The sequence below is a fragment of the Panicum virgatum genome, chromosome 2K (genome assembly GCF_016808335.1).
Source record: "Panicum virgatum strain AP13 chromosome 2K, P.virgatum_v5, whole genome shotgun sequence".
Lineage (NCBI taxonomy): Eukaryota > Viridiplantae > Streptophyta > Magnoliopsida > Poales > Poaceae > Panicum > Panicum virgatum.
Window position 1 is genome coordinate 8,435,184 of NC_053137.1, and position 26,855 is coordinate 8,462,038.

The window sequence follows — 26,855 nt, forward strand, 5'->3', positions numbered from 1 at the left end:
GCAGCTTCAAGACACGTACTATCCTAACAGCACCACATGTTGCTGCACGTCGTGCGTTCGAGCAGGTCAGCTCTCATCAGGGCATGTGTATGTTGCTTTGTCACGTATAGGAGCTTGTAAAATTTAAGTGTTGTCACACCTTGAACGGAGAAGTGCATATGCATCTGGCCAATTTTATTTGTCCCGTCCACGTACTACACATGCAGCAACTAATCAGTGTTCTGAAATGAAAAGGACACTCGAAAGAATGGAAGCTGAAAAGAATGCCAAGCTCGTAGCGCACACCAGCTGGCCTGCCCAGCAAACACTGCAATTCCAACCTCCGCAACCAACTTTTAACCCTCCTTTCCAAACAATGCCAACTTTCAACTATAACTCATATCCCATCAACTGGCAACCCCCGCAGCAAAACCAACCAAGGCTGCCTCCCACGCCCAAAGCTCAAGCAACTCAAGAAGAGCTGCTCCCACCTCCGCCAGGCCCCCCCCCCCCCCCACTCAAGCAAGAAAACCAAACTAACCAAAATGCCCAACCTGCAGCACTACCAACCTTCGGCAGGATAATGCCAATATCCGGAGGTCATCTCTCGAATTCGAGAACAAAAAACAAAGAAGAAACTACTTTCGACAAGTTCATTCCATCATGGTGGACGGACCCATTCAGAAAACGCAATGGTCTCACATGGCCATAGTGTTTTCTGAAGAAGATGTAAACATGCTCAGCTTTCCCCACACAGATGCACTAGTTATTGAAGCCAATATACAAGGCTAGACAATCGGTAAAATTCTGGTTGACACGGGAAGCTCCGCAGACATCATCTTTTCAAGTACCTTCGACCGCATGAACATCGACCGCAACCTTCTGCAACCAGCGGACATCCCGCTCAATGGCTTCGGGGGCAAACGAGTGAACACCCTTGGAAAGATAACCCTTCCAGTATCCTTCGGAGATCTCTCAAACCCAAAGACCGAATCCATCAACTTCGATGTTGTGGAAATGAATTACCCATACAATGCAATCTTTGGCCGTGGCCTCATCAACAAATTTGAGGCAATCGTCCATCAGCTGTATCTGTGCATGAAAATGCCTGCAAACAAAGGAGTAATCACAGTCCGAGGCAACCAACAATTGGCCAGAGATATCAAGCGGGGTGTCGCTCCCGGACAAAGAAACGTCCATTTGGTCGAAGCTGACAAAAAACCCTGCCACTAAAAGAGCCAAAAAGGGACAAAGAAGAAACATTCCAACAAGAGTGCAAAGTAAAAAAAAAGTACCACTTGACAAGTTCTTGCCGGACCGGCAAGTAACAATCAGCGCGGCCCTCGAGCCAGAAGAAGAGCGCGAACTCTTAGAGTTCCTAAACAAAAACAAGGATGTCTTCGCTTGGTCAGCAAATGACCTTCGCGGCGTCAGCCGAGACATCATAGAACACAAACTGGACATCGACCCAAAGATAAAGCCCAAAAAGCAGAAGCTTCGCAAGATGTCTGACGACAAAGTCGCAGCAGTTAAAGCAGAAGTCCAAAGGCTTCTTGATGCGAAGGTCATAAGAGAAGTAAAGTATCCCACTTGGCTGGCCAACACTGTGCCAGTAAAAAAGAAAAATGGTAAATGGAGAATGTGCATAGATTTCACTGATCTAAACAAAGCCTGTCCAAAGGACGACTTCCCCTTACCAAGGATCGACAAAGTTGTCGATGATGCATCAAACAATCAACTAATGTCACTCTTAGACTGCTTCTCCGGATACCATCAAATCTGGATGAAAAGAGAAGACGAAGAAAAAACCAGTTTCACAACCCTTTTCGGAACATACTGTTTCGTCAGGATGCCCGAAGGTTTGAAAAACGCTGGACAGTCATTCTCATGAATGTCCTCAAAAGTTCTGGGCCCTCAACTCAGAAAAAATGTGTTGACCTATGTTGACGACATAGTGGTCACTAGTGCAGAAAGAAAAAAACATGTGGCAGATCTGGCCGAAACCTTCGCGAACCTTCGGAAGGCAAACCTAAGTTTGAATCCTGAAAAATGCGTCTTTGGAATAGACAAAGGCAAAGTCCTAGGATGCCTTGTTTCAACAAAAGGCATAGAGGCAAACCCAGACAAAGTCAGAGCACTTCAAAACATGGAAGAGCCACAATCTTTAAGAGATGTGCAGAAACTGACAGGCAGAATAGCAGCGCTAAATAGATTCATCCCTCGATCAGCAGACCGAAGCTCTTCATTCTTCAAAACTCTCCGAAGCTCCAGTAAGTTTGAGTGGGGAGAAGAACAGAAGAAAGCATTCAGAGAACTAAAGGACTACTTAGAAAACTTGACCAAGATGACCTCACCCAATCCCCAGGAAACTCTTTTGCTATATATGTCTGCTTCACAAACAGCCGTTAGTGCAGCCCTGGTGGTGGAAAGAACAATCGAAGGTCGGCAAAAACAACTGCCTATATACTTCTCTTCAGAGGCACTCTCGGGTTCAAAGTTATTCTATTCTAAGCTAGAGAAAATTGCCTATGCAGTTGTCATGGCATCATGAAAATTGAGACACTACTTCGAAGGTCATAAAATAGTAGCAATTACTGACCAACAACTGCAGGACCTCTTTCATAATAGAGAAGCTTCGGCAAGAATAAGCAAGTGGGCTTCAGAACTTTCGGAGCACTACATTGACTTCGAGAAAAGAACAGCCATTAAATCCCAGGTCCTGGCAGACTTCGTGGTGGATTGTACCTCGCCAACCTTCGATACAAAAGCACCAATTGAACCTTGGACAATACATTACGATGGTGCATGGTGTAACGAAGGAGTTGGCGTCGCGGCAATCATTCAGTCACCTTCGGGTACGAAGCTAAGATACGCCGCGCGCCTCGAAATCAGTGATCTAGACCCCTGCACAAACAACACCACAGAGTACGAAGCATTGCTGCTAGGCCCCAGGAAAATGAAGGCCTTGGGTCATCCAAACTTTGTCATCAAATCAAATTCAAAGGTCATCACCGACCATGTGGAAAAAGAGTCAGAAGCGAAGAAGCCAGAAATGAAAATGTACTTAGATGCAGTAAGAGCTATGGAGAAATATTTCAAAGGCTTCACCGCCATTCACATACCAAGGAATCAGAACAAAGAAGCTGACAAGTTATCAAAAGCTGCTGCTCGCAAAGAACCACTACCTCCGGACGTTTTTTACGAGAAAATCACAAAACCTTCCACAAAACAAGAAAAAGCGGAGCAAGTCAACGTCATAGCAAGCGAAGATTGGCGATCACCAATCATGGCATACCTTTGGGGACACTTCGAGCCTTCGGATGAAAAGGAAGGAAAAAGAATGTTCCAAAGGGTAAGAAGCTACACCTTGTACGAAGGTGAACTATACAAGTCTGGAGTGGTCGCCCCCTGGCTCAAGTGCATAACAACGGCCGAAGGTCAGGAACTACTGAAGGAAATACATTCCGAAATTTGCGGATCTCACATTGGCATAAGACCTCTGGTCGCCAAAGCCTTCAGGAAAGGATTCTTTTGGCCATCTGCATTTAAAGATGCCGAGAAAATAGTCAAAACTTGCGAAGGATGCCAAATGATGGCACCCAAATCAAACAGACCTTCGCAACCAATACAACTCATATCTCCGGCGTGGCGACTCCAAAGATGGGGCATGGACTTGGTCGGTCCACTACCAATAGCTCAAGGCAACTACAAATATGCTGTCGTTGCAGTGGAGTACTTCACAAAATGGATAGAGGCAAAACCACTAGTGAACAGCACTTCCGAAGCAGTCAGAAAATTCTTCTGGCAAAACATAATCTGTAGGTTCGGAGTGCAAAAGAAATAACCGTTGATAACGGGAAGCAATTCAATTCTCAACTGTTCAGAGAATTCTGCCACTCGGTAGGAACAAAGGTCATGTTTGCATCAGTGTATCACCCTCGGTCCAATGGTGCTGTGGAAAGAGCCAATGGCATAATTTTCAACACCATCAAAAAATGCTTGTTCGGTCTGAAAAAAGGAAAATGGGTAGACGAACTGCCGAAGGTTATCTGGTCTTATAACACAACTGAATGCAGAGCAACAAAATTTACCCCATTCATATTGCTGTATGGAGCCGAAGCTATGAGCCCAGAAGAACTCAAACACAAAAGTGCCAGAGTTCTAAACAACATCGAACCTTCGATAGAAGCAGATCTCAAAGAACTCGACATCTTGCAAGCTTCGGAAAATTTAGAAGCATACCAAGAAGAAACAAGGAAGTGGCAAAACAAAAAAGTAGCCAACAGAGAAATTGCCGAAGAAGACTGGGTTCTGAGAAGAAAGCCAAACGCAGAAACCATCGGCAAGCTTCAATCCAAGTGGGACGGACCATACATTGTGTTATACTCCAACAGGCCAGGATCTTACCACTTGGCGGACATCGAAGGAAACGAGCTGCAACATTCCTGGAATGCTGACAGTCTCAAAAAGTATCATGTCTAGGGTAAAAGTTGTAAAAGGATGAGCGACAAGAAAGCAAGCTCATACCTTCGCGTCATTTTTCCTTTCATTTGAGTCTAGGACCAAACTCTTTTCCTCACAGAAGGGAATTCCAATTCGGAGGTGAGGTTTTTAATGAGGCGGTCCCTATGTAAGTTCCCCAAATTATATGAACAATTCCCTTCAGAAAAATGTCTCATGTCGAAGCAACCACAGAGTCGCAAACATTGACCTTCGCATTTGCACCAAGGCTGAAAATAATTAAGTTAGTACAACTCGTAACCGTAACAAGCCGTACATACTTATCTTAAAGTGTATTCTATACACTAAAAGAGCCAAGGGGCCACCAACTCGAAACACGAGTCGAAGCCAAGAAACCTTCGGCTGCAAAATGAAAGTGTATTCTATACACTAAGAAAGCCAAGGGGCAGTCGACTCGAAACACGAGTCGAATCCAAGAAACCTTCGGCTAGAAATCAAAGTGTACGCTACAAAAAATGCCAAGGGGCTGTCGACTCGAAACACGAGTCGAAGCCAAGAAACCTTCGGCCAAAAATCAAAGTGTATGCTACACAATAAGAAAGCCAAGGGGCTGTCGACTCGAAACACGAGTCGAAGCCAATAAACCTTCGGCCAAAAACTAAAGTGTATGCTATACACCAAGAAAGCCAAGGGGCTGTCGACTCGAAACACGAGTCAAAGCCAAGAAACCTTCGGCCAAAAACTAAAGTGTATGCTATACACCAAGAAAGCCAAGGGGCTGTCGACTCGAAACACGAGTCGAAGCCAAGAAACCTTCAGCTAAAAATCAAAGTGCATAATAAACAAGCCAAGAAGCCTTCGGCCAAAACGAAGTACAAACTACCGAAGTCTTTAGAGCAAGACTGCAAGGGAGGGGGGAGACGCTCCCGCACAATATTGCAGCCTTCCTCCCAAAGACTTCGTCACTTCAAAACAATGAAACCCCGCTGAAACAAGAGCTTGGGAGGGGGGAGATGCTTTTGAAATAAAAAGCTCTTATCCCTCCAGAGATCTACAAAAGCCATCATGAAGGATGGAACAGTTCCAAAACAAGAGCCACCACGAAGGATGGAACACATATAAGCTAAAGCCATCTCAAAGGATGAATCAGATCCAATACAAAAGTCCGGCATCCACGAATCCAAGTACTAAACGAGGCTACCATCAAACCACCTCAAGAATTCAGCGACACTAGCACCTGGATTAGCAAAACTAAAACGTTCCCAATCCGTCCCGCTCACGATAACACCTCCGCCATGGATACGCAGTGGTCGAGTGTAAAGAGCATGGTTGGCAGGCACGACTGCCTAATCAAGAAACAACGAGTGAGTAGCTATACAAGTCTAGATCTCTCCCCACCACACAAAAACCCCTAACCAAAGTTGTCGCGGCTCTAAACCTGAGAAGCATCACTCTCGGTTAGAGCCCCGGAGCTTCCGCTAGCCACGGACCCTCCCGCGATATCCTCAAGACGCGCACCTTCCTCCACAACATCCTTCGCGGCTTCGCGAGCACGCCTTACCTGCGAAGAAGGATCAAAACAGTCAATAGCATAATCAAGTTTGTTCAACAAGGGAAAGCAGAGTGTAAAAGGAAAAACAAACATCTTCTAGTCTCCGTCGCGCAGCTTCCTGAACCACTTGCCGACCAGAAAGCTTCCAAAATTTACGAAGGAAAGCCTTTTTAACAGGCTGAACCTTCGTAATCTCTTCCTCAAGCTCTGCAAAATCTGGAAAGGCATAGTCCCGCACTCCAATTGTTTCCAGCTCTCGGCAACCTTCGTGAGCCAAAACAGCCATGACACTCTCACAAGTCATCACCGCAGTGTTGTCCGACACGCTGGCCAAAATCCGACCCAAGTCCTCAAACTCACCCAACAGCCAATCGAGCAGCCCTGACGCGCCACCTTCGGAGTCCTCCGGGAAAGGCGAGGGCTCAGTACCGAAAGACTCCAAAGCCTTGCTGTATTCTTCGCGGATGGCCGCACTCTTGTTCAAGATGTCTTGCGAGGCGGATTCCCACATCTCGCGGTCCTCCTCAACCTCCTTCTCAAGCTCTGAGATCTTGACATTTTTTCTCTCAACATCGGCTTTGAGCTGGCGAACCTCTATTTGTAGGTTAACAACCTTCGCGGCATCTCTCTCTACCACACCCCGAAGGTTCTCAAGAACACTTTCATCTAGACCCATTTTCTCCTGCATCTTTGAAATGGTCTCTTCCTGTTCGGATACTCTCCCCTTCAGGAGTCCATTCTCCAATGTCAAAGAACCGTGAAGATTCTCCAAGGCCTTGTTCTCCTTCTCCAAAGTGCTAATCCGCTCCAACAGGCGAGCCTTTTCAACAGAGTGAGCAAGAAAATTATGCTCATCCTTCCTCGCACTACCCACAACCGCGCGGCTTGCAAGCAAAGCCTGAAAAGAAAACAAGGTTTAAAACCAACAGCGCCATTCATAGAAAAATTAACAACACTCGTCACAGACCTTCGCGCACAATGACGCTGTGATTCGGCCAAGACTTCCGGTCCCGTAAACTCCCAAACCCTTCATAAAACCTACACAAGCCAAAACATATGACAAACCTACACAAAATACAAGACCTAAAAGAAGACAAGGCCAGAGCGCAGTACCCTTAGCATCAAAATTCTCAACATCCCCAAGGAGAGCTGGCTGATCCCTCGACGTGACCCCAGCAGCCTCATCCTCCGATGGTTCCAGCTCCAGCAAATCCCCGAGCTCCTTCATCATGCTTGCAACATCTACTTGAAGGGGGAACCGAAGATAAGGGTCAATGTCAGGCCCTTGGAAAGCAAGGCACCCAGAGATCGAGAAGGTACCTAGTTCAGAAAAACGATCTTTCGCTTCAACCAAGTGGACATCAGCCCCCGCGGTCCCTTGGGCCTTGTCGTCTTCGCCAGCCTGAAAAGCAATTGAATCCTTCGGGGCCTCCATGAGATCATTCTTCTCGTCAGCACCCTGGGATCCTCCAGTGGGAATATCCTTCCCCCATCCCTGTCATCATCCTTCTCTGGGATAACTTCTCTTCAAGCAAGAGCCGGGGGGTGCTCCACAACTCTCTTAGGCGAACCTTCGCGAGAACCGAAGGTGCCTCCTAGTCACTTTCCTCGTCCAGAAGATTCACAACGCGAAGGGAAGATTTACCCCCTCTTTGCACTGCCGTCAAGACAGCACCTACAGTATCTGACTCTGCACGGAATGAACCAAATTGATCAACATAAAGGTGAACCCTTTCACCAGTGCGCGAGCGCCAGGGAACGCTACTCTCCGTAGCGCGAAGCTCCCGCATAAAAGCATCGCTACCCAAATCCTCCCTAGCAATATGAAAAGAGTAACCGCAAGGAAAGATACCTTTCCCCCTTGAATCCTTCGCCGCGCTCGCCGCAGGCCTGATCCTGGAGTTGCCCGAAGGTTTCTCAGCAACTACCTTCGGAGCCCTCGCGGACTGAGAAACAACGGGCACAGCCTTCTTAGCCTTCTTGGCGGTCAGACCTTCGAATAACCTCGCAAAGGGCGCAGAAGTGTTTCCCCCCTTTTCCTCTCACGAGGAGCCTCGCGGGGGCCATACAAAACGCCCATCTTCAGAAAACTCCGGTTCACCCTAACCTTCTCGGAGCAAATAGCCTCAAATGAGTCACGCTCCTTCGACAAAAAAGGACCGGCAATAGCAACTGCCTCCTGCTCGATCTCTTTGACGATCATATCGTCAGAAACACCTTCGGGTTTCCGCAAGCCAAAATCTGGGAAAGGAAGCCTATCTTTCAAGCCATCAACTTGAACCTTCGAAAAAGCCCCTGGTAACCAATCCCTCGTCAACGGCCAGACCTTCGCGGCCAGATATTCTTCAATCAGATCCCGACCTCTCACGACACGCGCCGCAGAAGCGAACGCGGAGCAGCACTCCTTGTAACCGGCTGCTGTCCTCCGGAAGTCTGCCTTGGTAGTATGTTTGAACTCCGCAACCTTCGAGGCAAGGGGATAGGAGACTCCTCCCAAAGAATCAACACTAGGAAAACCAATCTTCGCATAAAACCAGTACTGTTCCCAATCATCTTCCCATTTATTCTTCTGGCAATAAGATAGCTCTATTCTGTCGATCCCTTGGGCCTTGTTGGTCCTCCTTGGGTGGAACGAACAACACCCACTCTGAGCAGAATATACTTGTGGATCTTCACCAAAAGAAACCTTCCGCGTCTGTGGATGCATCTCGTAGAGTCTACAGAAAGCATCCACGCTAATCCGCCCATCGAAGGTTTTGACCGCCTAGAAGAACATCGACAATTGCACGATGGCGTTGGGGGTAAGATGGTGCATCCGAAGACCAAACCGGGCCAGAATCTTCGGAAAAACAGGGTCCAGCGGAAAACGCAGACCGGCAGAAAAGAAGTCCCGGAACACAACACACTCTCCATCGCGAGGGTCCGGTGTAATCTCATCACCAGGGGCACGGCAAACTCCAGGGCCAAAATACCCTTTCTGCACATAACTCTCGACCAACTCCCGGGTCGCCCACGACTGACCAAAAATGAGAGTAACATGAGGCTTCTCCTGGGAACCCATTAGCTCCGAAGGATCAGCATCCACATTGGTCAAATCCTCCTCTCCCTCTGACAACTGCCTTCTCTCCTCTTCCGAAGGCTCGATGTCCTCGGATCTAATTGGCCTTGCAGTAACCTTCAACCGAGCCATCCCTAAACAAACCAAATGTTCAGAATCGTAATGAACAAACCTCGAAGATCCCAGCAAAAAGTCGAAGCGAAAACTCACAAAGACTTAGCAGAACAATCCTTCCCTTTCCACAACTGCCGTGAAGAATGGGACGGAACAGGTCGCTTTCACAACCCGAAGACTAGGGCGAATCAGAAAGCGCCGCGTGTCAAAATTCGACAAGTGGGTGAAAGTTCGTAAGGAATAAGAGCGTGAAAGCGACCTGTCCTCCACGCCCCCTTTTATAGGGGGGTGACTTCGCACTATTCACTCAACAATAAAAACGAGGAGAAGTCAGAACGACGAAAAATCAGACCGCGACACGTGTAAACAACACACCTTCGGGTCTCGCTCACCTCTGACCTTTGGGGGAGACGCTTTTGCACAAATGTCTTGACCGATCTTTGTTTTTTCGAGGGTTCGGCCGGCCGGAATCGGACCTCGCCCGCGAGGGGCTACTATTGGGGATCGCCTCCTCCCGAAGGTGGCGTGACACGAAGGAGTACCGAAGGTTCCCAAAGGTCCCTAAAGGTTATGCCGAAGCTTCAGCGAAGATGACGAAGCATCAACCCGAAGGTTCTTCGCAGATGATGAAGCATCGAAGAGTTCGTTGAGGCTCGGCGCCAGAAGATGGAATCCTGAGTCGCCGGGATGCTTCGGGAAGCGCAGAGGCGAAAAATGATGAAGGTGAAGTCCCTCGAAGCTTATCAGAGGTCGTCGCTAAAGGTCGTCGAACACCACAGAACCTGGAGGTCCACGCTCTCGAAGGTTATGGCAAGAACCTTCGGGTGCGGCGGGCGACTCAAGAATGGCGAGCGATGAAGGCGGCGCCACACGAAGCTTGTCAAGGACCGCTACCGAAGGTTTCCGAGGGGCAAAAAACACGTGATCTGGGTGGGAGTATCCAAGTCGGACTGTCCAACCTAGGGAAATTACCAAATACCCCTGTTGTAACCTCTTGACCTTCGTGGGGACCGCAGGGGCATTTCTGGAAAGATGTAATAAGGTTGGGGCTATAAATAGCCCCTCCCACCCAATGTTGTACGGGTTGGAACATTTCATATTGGGTATAGTGCAATTTCTATTGTGCAATTCGTGCTCTAGTGTTCTAACCTTCGTTCGAAGAGTATTCTCCCTGTCTGGTGATCGGTCCAAAGATCCCAACATTGAGCCGAGGGTCATCGTTGCTGGCCTGGCCTGCGGTCACGAACGGCCAGAGCCAGTCCACCCCGTACGGCGGAAACACTGTTGTGCCATCCCATACCTCCTCGGAAGGCAGCCGCTCGGCTCCCCAGAAGTAGGGATGCACGATGACCATCCCCTCAATGTTAACGCCCACGCCGCCTTCTTGACTTGCCCGTACCGCTGTGTGATAGGCGATGTTCCTGCCCGCGCTATCACCGGCGAGGAACGTGCGTACGGGGTCTGCGTAATCGGCGAACCATGGGTCGGCAAGGGACGCCACCCATTTGAGCGCAGACCATGTGTCGTCGTAGGCTGCGGGTATAGGGTGCTCCGGTGCAAGGCGGTACTCCACCAAGACGACAAGTGCCCCGGCGCTTGCGGCGAGGGAGGTGGCATAGCTGTGGTACGTCCGGCAGTAAGCGCTCTCTGTGCAGAAGGAGCCGCCGTGGATGTACACGACGAGGGGAAGCCTCTTGCTGCCAGCAGCCATGGCGGCTTGAGAAGGGAGGAACAGCCGTGCCGACACACCGGTGCCGTGGTCGATGACCACATCTCTCGCTGCCACTCCGCGGTTGGCTGTCGGGTTCTCCGACGCAGCCACGGGAGGACTCCTCAGCAACCGCTCGATTCGGCCATCCTTGTACCGTTTTAGGAACGGGGACAAGTCGAAGTCGACTTCAGAGACAGCATCCATTGCATGCATGGTGGCCTTTTGATTCAGTCTATCTGTGTTTGCAGCTCTTTGTTGTGCTGTGTTAGCTGCTTCTGGCCTTCTTGGGTATTTATAGCTAGATCATTATTTCATTTCGGTCCATTGGGACCATCATATTACAATTGGATCCATTTTGAAATGCTGACACACTTTAATTTGAGGGAAGAAAAAAAGTCTGCTCATGCCTCTTGCAGGACGACTGATGCTTTCTCATCATTGAATAATTAGTTGCTGCATGTGTAGTACGTGGACGGGACAAATAAAATTGGCCAGATGCATATGCACTTCTCCGTTCAAGGTGTGACAACACTTAAATTTTACAAGCTCCTATACGTGACAAAGCAACATACACATGCCCTGATGAGAGCTGACCTGCTCGAACGCACGACGTGCAGCATGCCAGCAACATGTGGTGCTGTTAGGATAGTACGTGTCTTGAAGCTGCGCGTTGTCCATGAGCATCATATTTTATTGATCTCAAGCACGTGAAGCTGAAAAACTTAAATTTAATAAGAAGAGAAGGTTCTGCACGTCTATAATGCACCCCGCTCGCCAAATCTGTCCATGCGTTATGATAAAAATACTTGATGTTGAAAAAAATATTTTTTCTTGCATAGGAATAACTATGTGTTATTATAAAAATTGTTAGTATAGCAGGAAACCTGTTCATACACTGGACATACATGTACACATGATGCATGTGCGTGACTATGCATATGGAATGAAATGACCAACAAAGATAGTCAACGAAAGGACCAGCTGTTTGCGTGTAACTAATCAATCTATGAAAAGTTGAAATAATTAAAACTCTTTTTCACAAAAATTAGGCCTACCGTACCCTCATGGAGGCTCCACTTATCAGGCCAAAAAGATTTGACGAAAGGAAGGAGCAGATTAGTTTCATTAATATTTTCCACCAAAATCATAATGTCAAGTGGGGACCACATGTAAGTGAGATGTAAGTGAGTGAGAGAGAGGGAAGATAAATCATCAAAACTGCTGTAGAAAACTACTTTGAAACGGTCAAGGGGTAATTTGTCCGGTTTTGTAAAGTTAGAAGGCGTCGATGTCCGGTTTTTGTGGTTTTCCAGTTCATGGGGGTTTGTCAAACTCTTGCCACAAGTTTAGGGGGTCTAATGGACTTTACTCATATTACTAACTACACCATAATGATACTCAGGGTTGTTGAAGTGGAGGATACAATGATTGGTTGCTTAATAATACTACTCAAGGAGAAGCTTGCAGGAAACCTGTTCTGGACATACCCGTAGCGCATCCACATGATGCATGTGCGTGGCTATGCATGGAACAAAATGACAAACAGAGACAGTCAACGAATGAAAGGACCAGCTGTTTCCACGCCCCATCTCACCTATGCTCATCCATCATCAGTCATCTTCCTTGATACCGGCCGTTGCCTACTGCTACTATACTCCCAAAGTTAGAGTTAGAGATGATGGCAACCACACTAGCCACACTACGTGAGATCCGGCGTGCGCAGCGTGCTGATGGCCCAGCAGCCATGCTCGGTATTGGCACCGCAAATCCAGCAAACTGCGTGCTTCAGGAGGAGTTTCCCGACTACTATTTTCGTGTCACAAACAAGGAGCACCTCACCGATCTCAAAGAAACATTCAAGAAACTATGTAAGTAAGCATGTCAATACGTACTGGTTGTTGTTATTACTCTGTTTTTCTTTCTTCCAAATTACAGGTCTTTTTTTTTATCGCAAAGTTTGATTCTTTAGAACTCTCGAAAAGATCAAGTACGTGATACATTAACACGATCATTCATCAAATAATTGAACTAATTATTAGGTCGGATCACGGGGCTGGAGAAACGTTTCTTTCACCACACGGAGGCAGTGCTCAACGCCCACCCGGGCTTGCTTGACGGGACGTCCTCGGCCTTGGACGCGCGGCTCGACATCGTCGCCAAGGCTGCTCCAGAGCTCGCCGCGTCGGCCGCCGCCAAGGCCATCACGAGATGGGGCCGCCCGGCCACCGACATCACCCACCTCATCGTCAGCACCAACTCCGAAGCCCGCTCACCAGGCGCGGACCTCGGGCTGGCCACACTCCTCGGCCTCCGCCCCGATGTCTGCCGGACCGTGCTCCAGCTCAACGGCTGCGCGGCCGGCTGCACCGCCCTTCGCCTAGCCAAGGACCTCGCCGAGAACAACCGCGGCGCGCGTGTGCTCGTGGTCTGCGTCGAGCTCACCATCACCACCTTTCGAGCCCCCCACGAAGGGGACAGCTTTGGCACCCTCATCCCGCAGGCGCTGTTCGGCGACGGCGCGGGTGCAGTCGTCGTTGGTGCCGACGCCACGCACCCCGACGAGCGCCCGCTCTTTGAGATGGTGTCCGCGTCGCAGGCCCTGGTGCCGGGGTCGGAGAAGCAGCTCAACGTGCGACTCGGGGAAGGCGGTATCGACATCGACATCGCCTTCAACCTGCCGAAGTTCATCGCGCAGAATATCGAGCGCTGCCTACTTGATGCGTCTGGTGCGCTGGCCGTTAATGGCGTCGAGGGGAAGTGGAATGACCTCTTCTGGGCAGTCCATCCGGGCAGCCGCGGAATTCTGGACCGCGTCGAGTTGGCTCTTGGATTGGAGCCCAGGAAGCTAGCACCGAGCCGAACTGTGGTGAGTGACTACGGAAACATGCTCCCCGCGACGGTGATATTCGTACGAATAATTTGCATTTTTTAATTCAGAAATAAATAAAGTGAAAGCTTTACTCGCGAGTGAGTGATTGAAAGTTTAGAACTACTCACACTAGACATGTGCAGATATGGATTGTCTATTCGTTGCAGCATGGATGCTGGCGCTGTCGGCTTAAATAATTGAGTCCGATACAGCTGATAACTAGTTTGTGGGGCCAGTACATCATTGACTTGGATTTTGTGATTCATAATACCACAAATGTTATTTTTAAACAGGGATAGTAAGGCTGCTACAACAATGCAAACGCTGTCTCCTACACGTGATAAAGATTGGAACCAAACGGAATGTGACCAATATATAATTTGAAATGGATGGCGAGTATATAATTATTGAAATAATTGGATCCTGCTATTATAATTATTTGATATGAATGATAACTACTTGTTATAGGTTCTACGGCTGCTTTTGTACCAAGGGGATGAGTGTCACGATCACTTCAAAGACCACATCCTTGCAGAGGTCGGTGAAGGTCATGATCACAGAAATACCGACCATGATTAACTCTAAATTTCATGATCAGCCAACTAGATGCCTCAAGGCCTACAACTGAGCTTATGCATGGTGGTTGGTGTGGTTTATATATACTTGAAATAAATTAAACTACCCAAGACGAACATTTCAATGCATCAGCCCTGAAAGTTCAAGATACTAACGTCAGCAAACTAAGCTTGATGGATTTTTGAACTGGCCAGGTTCTACCATACTTTAGGATCAGTAGTGATTAATCTGTCTCAGCTGGATATAACCATTTTCTGCTAGCAATCTGAAAACCAAAAAGTACCAAGCACACAAGTTAAAGTTGTTTCAAGCTCTATATATACAATCTTTTAGGATGAAGCAGTAGAGTACCTAATAACTGTCTACAGTGTAATAATACTTAAAGGAGAGTAAACAAACAAAAAAGGCCACAAAGAAAATTAGGTAATGATTTCTCAATGAAATTTCCAAAGGTTCATAAGGTTGTGTTTTGTGATGTGAGTTTCAGATTTGCCAAAAAGGGGACTTCAAAATATCACACCAACAACTTAAGGTTACTTAAAAAATTAACTAGTAACTCCTAGGCACATCTATCTTGAATATAATATAACTATACTATAAATAAGATCGAAAACAATTGAAAAATTTTCTCATCCAAATCTGGCCCACCGTACCCCTCAAGTTGGACCCGCCTGTTGGGGTTGAGGGATGTGGGAGGGAGGGTAAACCCATAGAAATTACCAGTTATTGGGAGATGTTTCTGCCAAAAACCAATTATTTTTCTCACCGGATGTTATCTTACCCGCCCACGTTTACGCTCTAGGCCCCCATTGAATCCTGGTCACCTCAAGCGCCGTCCGCCCTCTCACCCCGACCTCCCTTTGCTTTGATTCACTCATTTTCTTGTTTCCTTAACCTGTTGAACGCGCTATTGAAAAGGTTTGGCGGTGGTGTTGTGAATCGCCGGGAACAGCGACGACACCGCTGCAGTGCGCTGCCTCCACCATGCCAGCGCTTGTAGCCAGATCTTCTTGCACCATCTCCGACCAAACCAAGCACATATGAGACTTCTTGGTGAGCTAAAGATGCTTTCCCACAACTTTATTTGATTTCTACAGCGTTAGACCCGTCGGAACGGCTGCGCCGTCACCGACGGTTATGCCAGCACGCGGGCTGACCATGCCCTAGCCACCGCCGTGCCATAACCTCCACGCCGTCCCATGGCCGCACGGACCCCATGCGGTGTTGGAAATATGCCCTAGAGGCAATCATAGAGATGATCATATTTCCTTGTATTAATGATTAATGAAGTGTTCCTTGAATATCCATAAAAGGCAACTTGTATTGATTGACAATTATGTGAATTGTCTGTGAGACTCTTTACTTGTATGGTTATTCTAAAGTTGTTTCTAGTTGGAGTTCATGTGAGGACACACATGGATATTAGACTAGCACATGTATTAGTTGATGACTATGTTTCACAAGTCATGGACATGTAGATGTCAAACTAATAATGTGGGCTCATGTGGGACATGAGTCTGAACTGACCCAACACGAGATATGGTGATTTCTCATTACACAATATGTACGCTGTGTCCTAAGATCTGAAATCGTCGTATGTACTCAAGATGTGAACCGACTTACTTAGGAGCCATCAAACGCTGCACCGTAACAAGGTAGTCATAAAGGTGGCATTCGGGTCTGTCAAGAAGCATGCTGTGAGACATAGTCAGTCAAGATGGGATTTGCCCCTCTCTACAAGAGAGAGATATCTCTGGGCCCCTCGAGTGATTCGGATTAGGAAATGCATGTCCATGCTGGGGTTAAGAGTTAACCAAGGATTCCGAATCACAGGATCGAGAAAGACCGGTTGGCTTGGAGCTAGAACAAATATCGTGAGGCAAAAGGAACAACATGTATATGACATTGTGATGGCTCGTTTGATATGATCTTTGCGTGCGTATAGGAGTTGACATGTCTTGTTAGAGGCCGCTATCTACTATTTGGCCGAGTAAGAGTACTCGGGCCATGTCTATTCGCATGTGAGCCCATAGGCTCACACACTTAAGGGAAAGAAGCCTGATAAGGATGAGATCCAAATTAGACTGGGCTTAGGTGCACTAATGGGCCTCTCAGGCCCAAAGGGGGCGCCCAAGGTGGGGCCACGAGGAGCCCACCTAAGGGAGCGCCCAGGGGCTATAAAAGCAAGGGGAAGGGGTGGGGGGCACCCAAGGCTAACCTTAGCTTTTTCTTGGCCGCCGTGACAGTAACCCCGCGCTATTGTACCGCGCCCTGTGAATAGTGCCACGCTACAGTAGCCGCCCCTACTCTCCCGTGCGCCAAGCCCTAGGTCGCCGTCGCGGACCTAGCAGTCCGGATTGCGACGCTTCTTCTCGTACGTGTGGATACCTTGGAGGTGCCGCACCTGCTGCACAAGGACGAGCCGCACGTGAGGAGGTTCTCACAACTGCACTGCCCGCTACATCTGTTCGACTACATCGACGCGCGACAGAAGTTCCGCATCCGCGCGTCTAGTGGTAATCTCGTGATCTATAACAGCAGTAGATCCTGTTTATGGGAAGAAAAATTTTGTTTTGCGCCCCCATATCCCTACATGCGGGTCCCACTGTTCATGGTCCGGTTTACATGGTTTATGGGCAAAACCCGACCCAACCCACAGGAGGCGCTGTGCAGCGGTTTGGTTTCCACGCCTTATTAGCGATGCAACCCAGAAATGGCACTACGAGAGATGGCGCCGCCACCGGAACCTTGCATAAGCGTTGGAAACAGAAGTTGGAGGGTGCGAGAGAGATGAAGCCGGCGCGGCGCAGCCACAAAATCGAACTTCGATTCTTGAATTGGAGTACAGGAATCTTGGCTAGCTTGTTGCGCATCTATGAAGGTGGCATGCAAAGGGCTGGCTTCTCCCACTTCGCCAAATCGCCTGCGGCTTCACCTCGCGGCCACCGCGGTGGCCGATGGGAGGTGGAGGAGCCCAGCCGAGATGGCCGGCCACTTCCGTGCCGTCCTCGGGCAGCTCCTAGGCTGTCAGGTCGTCGCTGAATTGCGGATCTCGCAAACCCTCGCGTGGAGGTCATCTGGAGGATGCAAAGACAAAGAAGACGAGGATGACCTGAGATGGGTTGTACGGCTCAGAACCGGATAGAATCCATCACGGGCTGGACTTTCAACGCAGCTTGGGTTGGGATGGTTTACGGGTTGAGTTGGGTTCCAACCGGACCATGTACAGGGTGACATGTGGGATCAACGACACTTCCTACCGGCTTCTAGCCGCCGGCGCAACTGCTTCGGCCTGGCTTGGCTGCCGGCCAAGCGTCCCTGGCCGTCATGCTCTGCTCTGGAGATTGCAAGGGGAAGACGACGTCATAGTACTCTGGCTTACTTATCTTCCCTACCCTTCCTGATTTGAGTTCAACTGTGAAGACTCCAGCACCATTCCTCGCAGGAAGATTCCAGGATTAAGGTGCAAACTACGCGTGCGTGGTTACAAGGAGATTCCAGGATCAAGTTGCCAAGGTCAATGACCCCGCATCGTTCCAATCTTGCACCTACCTAATAATAATGTTGGCTAGCCCTAGCCAACCATCCTCCATTGGCATGATTGCAAAACTCCCATAGACATTGCTAAAAAAATGCACACTTTCTAGTACTGGGCGGGAACCCCCGGTTAGTACCGGCGCCCCGCTCGGTACTACTTCTTCGGTACTAAATCGAGCCATTTGCAGGGACGAATGTACCATTTTATGGCAATGGTAGTCACTTTGGAGCATTATATTTACAAGTACAATAATATGTTTTTTGCGAGGATACAAGTACAATATCCTTCACCTTAATTTATCGAATATAATATACAATAGTACATGTACATTATCTTGATAACATGTAAATAATATATTAGTGAGATACTAAACGACAACTAGACCCACATTTGGTGAAGACAGCCCTTAATTATCACCACACGTTCTTGATAACAAGATGAGTTGCGGGGAATGCTGTTGCTGGCCCCTTGTAAGCCTTATTAGGCCACACGGCGCCTGAAAAGACCCCGTAGTTTTTCTTAGGCGAAGCAGGTTTGCCACGTCCTCCAATTTTTAACGTTGCATACGCCTTGCAGGTCGTCGAGCTCGAGCCACTAGAATGATGCTTCATCTCCATCCCATAGCCAAATACGTCCATAAACGGACGGCGAGGCACACCTAGTATCATAGGCTTTGGAGCCGTCGTGGTTGCCGATGTCGCCCTGTCAATCTTCTTATTACCCTCGCATGATGCGTCCCAATGCAAGCCGTCGTCCAGCTCTGGCCCTGGCTCCGGCTCCGGCGTCGGCGGCTGGTTGACGAAGCGCACGATGCTCTCCATGAGCCTCCTGCTGGTGGCGCGCAGCAGGCTGTAGAGGTGGAAGCTGTGGTCCTCTCTCTACGACTGCACTAGCGTCGCCTCGCCGCCACGACTCTTTGTTGTGCTGTGTTGTAGGCTTGTGGGGGGTAGTTGCTTATGGCCTTCTTGGGTATTTATAGCTAGATCATTACTTCGTTTCAGTCCGTTTGGACCATCATATTACAATTTGATCCATTTTGAAATGCTGACACACTTTAATTTATTTGAGGGGAGAAAAAAAATCAGCTCATGCCTCTTGCAGTGTTGCCTCGACCTACTCCTGTCGTGTATATAACGTAAAGTAACAATAGACTAATGAATTGCATGCATTGACTAATTCATCCAACAAGCTTAAATTATATCAGAAAAGTTTGTGCTATGTGATTGTTTTCTGCAAGAAAAGTAGTATAATCTTTCCATGGTATTAAATCAGAAAAGTTTAGAATATAGTGCTTTATAAGTTTATTTCATCTTGTTGACAATTTATTATTGGATCTTCGGCTCTGCTTTATTACTTAATGCATTTTCATTTGGATGGATGAACCCTAATGCATCAACAAGAAGAAGTGCAGCTGTTGTTTCAATTTTGAGAAGTTGAAGTGTTTTTAGATACAAACTCTACCCAAAGATAGCCACCCCTTTCCTCTTATGATGGCCCCACCGAACAGGGGAGGTTTCCAAAGCATTGCAAGAAAGACACCCAAAGGAAAATGAATTCACTTTATTTAATTACAGCCTCTTATTTTGTTAACGAGTTTCCCTATGCCTTTAATTGAAAGCAATACTTGTTCACAGTGCATCATCTCTTTTGGGGACAAGAATTTCAGAAAAAAGCCCTATCGATCATACTGTTAATATTTACATCACGAGTTCCACACCTTAATGGATATAGAAGTACTAGTTGGATCATCATTTTCACCTGCTCGATGCAAGAGGTAGGCTTGACCGATTTAATTGACTAGCTAATTAGTTGTGGCATGTGTAGTACGTGGACGGGACAAATAAAATCGGCCAGATGCATATGCAACTTCTCCGTCCAAGGTTTAATTTGACAAAGTTCGGCACCTAAAGGACAAGACTTGAATTAGTATATACTAGGTGCCATGTGTTGATTAATAAATTAGGAGACGGATTTAATTTGATTCGTTAGAACCGATGGATCGACCATGTGTACGTTGAGCCGTCGTGGTCAATCAAAACCAACATGCACGTGCCCTGATGAGAGCTGACCTGCTCGAACGCATAGCGTGCAGCAGCATGCGGTGCAGTTAGGACTATACGTGTCTGGAAGCTGCGCGTTACCCATGAGCATCATGTTTTATTGATCTGAAAGCACGTGAATTGAAGCTGGAAGTACCTAATAATAATGTTGGCTAGCCCAAGCAAACCATCCTCCACTGGCATGATTGCAAAACTCCCATAGACAGTGCTAGAAAAATGCAGACTATCTAGTACCGGACGGGAGCCCCCGGTTACTACCGGCACCCCGCTCGGTACCGCTTCTTCGGTACTAAATCGAGCCATTTGCAGGGACGAATGCACGGTTTTCTGACAATGGTAGTCATTTTGGAGTGTTATTTAGGGTGCTTTTGGTTGGGCTTTTTTGCTGTGGTTTTTGACTCCAAAAGTCAAAAGCTCAACTGTTGATGCAAAAATCAACACAATGTAATCCAAGAGAAAGTGTTCGCCAAGCTTCAGAAAGTCAACCAAGCGTGCCAGTCAATTTGACCTGTAATTGACAAGGGATGAGCAAAGTTAAATTCGAGAGCGTATCGGTTGGGATACCGAATATCTCTTACACAGGCGTATCGGCAAGCTTTGCTGATAGGGAAAACGACAAAAAAATATTAAATGCGGGTGCGTAGTAAACGAGCGCGTCGGCAGGTTCAGCCGATGCGGAAAATGACAAAATCAGTTTAAGATAGCCGATTGCACGTGTGTAACAAAATTTAAGTTACGAATGTGCAACTCATATGACGTGACTCGAAACAGATCTAAACCGGCCTTTATAATTACGAGATATTACTGCAAATTCTACGGCCGATCTAATATGTTTCTAAGCGGATTGATGTGATAATGGCAAAAAATATAGAAAAAACTTACAAATCTCGCCGATAGTTGGATCATCATTTACACCTGCTCGTTGCAAGTGGTACGCTTGACCGTTTTAGTTGACTAAAAATTATTAGTACATATTGATTAATTAATTAGCCAAACATGGACGAAGACTAGGGAAGACAGGACGACCGATGCTTTCTCATTGAATAGTTAGTTGTTGCATGTGTAGTACGTGGACGGGACAAATAAATTCAATTGGCCAGATGCATATGCACTTCTCCCGGCGGAGCTCCCCGTGCGGCAGGCTCGGGCAGCTGCATCACCTACTGCCGGAGTCGCACCTCTAGGACCCGTCTTTCTACCATTCGGCGAGGTGACGAGCAATGGAGCCCCACCTAAATTTTTATTCGAGCTCCGCCAGGTGTAACAACACTTTAATTTGACAAGCTCCTGTACGCGACAAAGTTCGGCACCTAACGAAGGACAAGACCCGCAAAAAAAGGACAAGACTTGAATTAGGACACGGATTAAATTAGGACACGGATTTACTTTGATTCCCTAGAACCGATCGATTGACCATGTGTACGTTGAGCCGTCGTGGTCAATCAAAAGCAACTTGCACGTGCCCTGATGAGAGCTGACCTGCTCGAACACATGACGGGCAGCAGCATGTGGTGCAGTTAGGACTATACGTGTCTGGAAGCTTCGCGTTACCCATGAGCATCATGTTTTATTGATCTGAAAGCACGTGAACTGAAGCTGGAAACATAAATTTGATTAGAAGAGAAGGTTCTGCGCATGTCTATAATAATGCACCCCAGCTCGCCAAATCTGTCCATGCGTCTGCCTCACTTGATGTTGAAAAAATATTTTTTTTCTTGCATAGGAATAACTATGTATTATGATAGAAATTGTTACTATATATACCCGGTTCATACACGGGATGCATGTGCGTGACTATGCATATGGAATGAAATGACCAACAGAGAGTCAACGAAAGGATGACCAGCTGTTTGCGTGCAACTAACATATAAAGACTTAATTAACATTACTAAAGTCTGTTTGACCCCTAAACTTGTGGTCGAGTTTGAAAAAGCCCCCTGAACTCAAAAACTAGATAGCAACACCCTCTAACTTTACAAAACCAGACAAATTACCCACTAGATTAAGTCAAAGTGGTATGTGAAGTGATTTTTGGTGATGGCATGCGGGACCCACCCACCAATTTTTACCCTCCTCACTTATATAATAGGTTAGTAAGGTTAACCTCCTCAATTAATGCACGGGTTAGGTTACACACCTTAAATAATATATGATTAATAGATGTGGGAAATGCATCTGACCGCACACAACAGCAAGATACTCCGGACACTATATATAATCCACGCCCCATCCCACCCATGCTCATCATCAGTCATCTTCCTTGATACCGGCCGTTGCCTATAGCTACTACTATACTCCCAAAGTTAGAGTTAGAGACGATGGCAACCACACTAGCCACACTACGTGAGATCCGGCGTGCGCAGCGTGCTGATGGCCCAGCAGCCATGCTCGCTATTGGCACCGCAAATCCAACAAACTGCGTGCTTCAGGAGGAGTTTCCCGACTACTATTTTCGTGTCACAAACAAGGAGCACCTCACCGACCTCAAAGAAACATTCAAGAAACTATGTAAGTAAGCATGTCAATATGTACTTGTTATTACTCTGGTTTTCTTTCTTCCAAATTACAGGTCTTTTTTTTCGCAAAGTTTGATTCTTTAGAACTCTCGAAAAGATCAAGTACGTGATACATTAACACGATCATTCATCAAATAATTGAACTAATTATTAGGTCGGATCACGGGGCTGGAGAAACGTTTCTTTCACCACACGGAGGCAGTGCTCAATGCCCACCCGGGCTTGCTTGACGGGACGTCCTCGGCCTTGGACGCGCGGCTCGACATCGTCGCCAAGGCTGCTCCAGAGCTCGCCGCGTCGGCCGCCGCCAAGGCCATCACGAGATGGGGCCGCCCGGCCACCGACATCACCCACCTCATCGTCAGCACCAACTCCGAAGCCCGCTCACCGGGCGCGGAACTCGGGCTGGCCACACTCCTCGGCCTCCGCCCCGATGTCTGCCGGACCGTGCTCCAGCTCAACGGCTGCGCGGCCGGCTGCACCGCCCTTCGCCTAGCCAAGGACCTCGCCGAGAACAACCGCGGCGCGCGTGTGCTCGTGGTCTGCGTCGAGCTCACCATCACCACCTTTCGAGCCCCCCACGAAGGGGACAGCTTTGGCACCCTCATCCCGCAGGCGCTGTTCGGCGACGGCGCGGGTGCAGTCGTCGTTGGTGCCGACGCCACGCACCCCGACGAGCGCCCGCTCTTTGAGATGGTGTCCGCGTCGCAGGCCCTGGTGCCGGGGTCGGAGAAGCAGCTCAACGTGCGACTCGGGGAAGGCGGTATCGACATCGACATCGCCTTCAACCTGCCGAAGTTCGTCGCGCAGAATATCGAGCGCTGCCTACTTGATGCGTCTGGTGCGCTGGCCGTTAATGGCGTCGAGGAGAAGTGGAACGACCTCTTCTGGGCAGTCCATCCGGGCAGCCGCGGAATTCTGGACCGCGTCGAGTCGGCTCTTGGATTGGAGCCCAGGAAGCTAGCACCGAGCCGAACTGTGGTGAGTGACTACGGAAACATGCTCTCCGCGACGGTGATATTCGTACTCGAGGAGCTGCGCCGGCGAATGGACGAGGAAGGCGATAAGGCTGCAGAGTGGGGGATGCTGGTGGGCTTTGGACCCGGATTCACTGTCGAGACCATGGTGCTGCACGCTACAAAGTAATAGCTGTTGAAAGTTGGAAGTTGTATGAATAATTTGCATTTTTTTAATTCAGAAATAAATAAAGTGAAAGCTTTACTCGCGAGTGATTGTTTGAAAGTTCAGAACTACTCACACTAGACATGTGCAGATATGGATTGTCAGTTCGTTGCAGCATGGATGCTGGCACGGATAACAACTATCACTGTCGGCTTAAATTAAACCCCGATACAGATAACTAGCTTGTTTCGTCAGTACACATAATTGACTTGGATTTTGTGATTCACAATACCACAAATGTTATTTTAAAACAGGGATAGTAAGGTGCTTCCACATGCGTTTAGCCAACTGCCTATACACAAAGGCCTGAAAAATAGTCGATTTCCTTAGGCACAGAATAAGTGGTTTGTAGAAATTCATTTCGTGAGTAATTGATTCGAAGTAGTATGTGCGGATGTGACTTCGCCGCAATCTCTTTTTGGCGCAACTATATTGCCCTCTTTTTCTTTTTCGCAACCATGCCTAAGCACGTTTTTCATTAAGAAGAAAGCAGTTACAGACACAATCTTGATGCGGCCAAACAGAGCTTGACTAACATAAGAGCACAAAGGACTAAAAGCAGAGAATTAGTTACAAACAAAGTCAATCCTAGAAGCACACTTCACATACATATTTTCCCTCTAAATCTCCAGAAGAGATTTCTTTAAGGGGGTAAGATTGTAACACCCCTGGTGTTAATTACATTTAGTTAAGGATAATCATATGGTTAACATGATCATCAGCACTATGAACATTATTATGCTGTATTTCATGCCTTTGTTTGGTTAGAACTTGAATTCTGTGGAAAGAATGAAAATTGGATCAAATTTGGCCATCTTAAGAAACTTAAAATTTTGCTATAGAAGCTGTGCTTCAAAAAATTACTTAGTGAAGTACATCTAACATGTGTTACTTAGTTCAAATATTGTAAAAAACGGAGCTCATCTTGATACCTTACAAATTCAATGAAATTTGAGTTGCTCTCTCTTTCAAATTTAAAATCTCAAGTTCTATATGGCTTCAACCTTCAAATCTAGGTGGAAGGGGTTCACAGAGCTGTCCTCGACTTCTGTACAATATAGTATCAAGATTTTTGCACCTCCCCAACCACTATACCACAACCCCACAATCCCGTCTGACGTGAGTTGGTAAAAGTATGAAACTACCGATGGACTGTTGGTCGGTAAAGATATCTGACAGACTATCAGTCGGCAATTCATCTTTTCTCGATCAAACATTAGTCGGTATATAGATTTAGATTTTCCATCTCATCATCCGTCGGTGTTTTCTGATATTTGCATCAAACTATCAGTCGACATAGTTCAAACAGGCCGCTCATATCGCAGCCCACATGTGAAAACATGGCCCAGTCAGCCCACAACTCTGCCCATCAGTCTCTCTCGTACCCTAATTTCCCTCCTCCAATCTCCTCGCAGCCCTCCGCTCCCAAATAGCCGTGCCGCCGCCACTGCCTCTCCCAGATGGCTGCGCCGCGCCACCGCCACTCCGATGCGGACCACACGGCTTCTGCGACGCCGATCTGAGTAGGCCGCCGCCGCAACTCCGACGCCGACCGTGCGGCTTCCACAACACTGATCCGACGCCGCCTCACCGACCAGATCGCCGCTAGATCCCCAACTTCGACACCAACCAAGACGCTGGCCCCATCCCAACTTCCTCACTGACCAGGATGCTGCCACCACTACATCCCGTTGAAGAAAGGTACCACCCCACCCCGACCTCATCCCCTAGAGTACCTCGTTGGATCTGCTCGAGACCCACCTCGGCAGATTAACTGGAGCTCACCGTGTGCTGGAGCCGCTCGATCTCTCCGCGTCAGGCTGGAGTCCCATGTCACGGCAGCTCCTTTTGCGCTGGAGCTTCAGGCTCAGCCCCACTGCTCGCTGCAGCCCCAAATCTAGCTATGCTTCTCTTCCCTTCTCCCTCCACGCTTACAATTTTTTTATTGGATATTATTTGCCGGCTGGTATTGCAATTCTTGATGGATGTTTGTGAGGTTATTCAGTAGCAGCGATTGCTTGTCGCCAATACATTTGTGTGGCACTGGTGGTTCTTCTAGTTAATAGCATCTGTCTAGACACATAATGGTTTCTACTTCACTTCTATAATATAATAGTTTACTTAGTTTAAGATGAGGTATGAATTAGAATAAGATCTTTCTTTCTTGGAAGATGTCATTGTTCTGAAACAAGACTGTCAGCCTGGAAGCTTATTAATTTTAGGTGTAAATAAAGATCATTAGGCAGCATATAGTGATTTTTCTGGGCCTTCAATATGCATATATGGTCGATGAAGCTTTTATGACAAGTTTGGGAAGAAAAATTAATTATTTCTTCCCTCTTAATGGATCTTTTTTGTCAGGCACAGGCTGAGCAGTTCCTTTTCATCTCAATGTATTTGATTAACCATGTAGGAAGTATCTACTGGTATTCCTTTCTTTTTCTCATTCTATCAAAATGTTAGATGAGGTTATGGACTATAGTTGAACAGAGATTTCCTACATGCCACTGTAACTTTAAAAGGGTCATCTTATTAGCCGGTTAGCCTACCAAAATGTGTTTTGTTCTGTTTATTTGAGGTGCAATCAAGTGTGCTTTCTTTGTGCATTTTTGAGGCTTCAAGAAAATTTAGGAGAGCAAATACACTTAACTTACACAATATATTTGGCCCAACTTGCATTGCAACTTGTCTTGATGATGATGTGTATCCTACCTGGGGTTTCTTTCATTTTATTCTTGCGATCAGTTTTGCATATTTTTCACATTGATGACAGATAATCATTTCTTTCATTTTTTTCATGACTTATTCATATAATGTGTGTTGTGTATACCTTTGGATCTTAACTAAAAATCGGCATGCTTGTGTTGGATTTCAGGCAGTGTCTGGAGATGCTAGGTAGCTTGCTGGATGATGTCAACATCAAAGCCGTTCAAAGTACTCATGGAAGTTGTGTTTTGTTCTGACCTTCCTAGAGATAAAACAATGATCTAGAAGATGATGTGTTAAAAGGAGTTAAGTGCTCAGCTTTGTTACTGGTATTTGGGTTGTGTCTATAGGCTTGGTCTTTTCTGCAGTCAAGTCTTTTGGTGTTCTTGAGCTGTGGTAAGCACCATTTAATGTCGAGTATGGTAGAAAATTTGGTTGTCTGCTTCTCGTACCTCCTAGCTGATAAGGAACCCTTGTTATATGCAATTCTGGAAAAATGTTGGACAACTAATACTTGTATGGATGGTCGATAT

General features: G+C 47.3%; 1 protein-coding gene across 3 annotated transcripts in view; it reads left to right on the forward strand.

The window, feature by feature from the left end:
* Nucleotides 1-23,662, forward strand: part of LOC120664907 (bisdemethoxycurcumin synthase-like) — a 39,682-nt gene extending 16,020 nt beyond the window's left edge. The window contains exons 1-3 of one of the 3 annotated variants that reach the window (XM_039944295.1): nucleotides 12,480-12,743; nucleotides 12,915-13,759; nucleotides 23,434-23,662. In XM_039944295.1, coding sequence (XP_039800229.1) covers nucleotides 12,551-12,743; nucleotides 12,915-13,759; nucleotides 23,434-23,580 — 1,185 coding nt within the window. In that variant the 5' untranslated portion in view covers nucleotides 12,480-12,550 and the 3' untranslated portion in view covers nucleotides 23,581-23,662. Of the gene's footprint in view, nucleotides 1-12,479; nucleotides 12,744-12,914; nucleotides 13,760-22,152; nucleotides 22,427-22,588 lie in introns of those variants that run through there. The other 2 variants (XM_039944311.1, XM_039944303.1) reach the window with 2 other exon arrangements.
* Nucleotides 23,663-26,855: the final 3,193 nt, after the last annotated feature.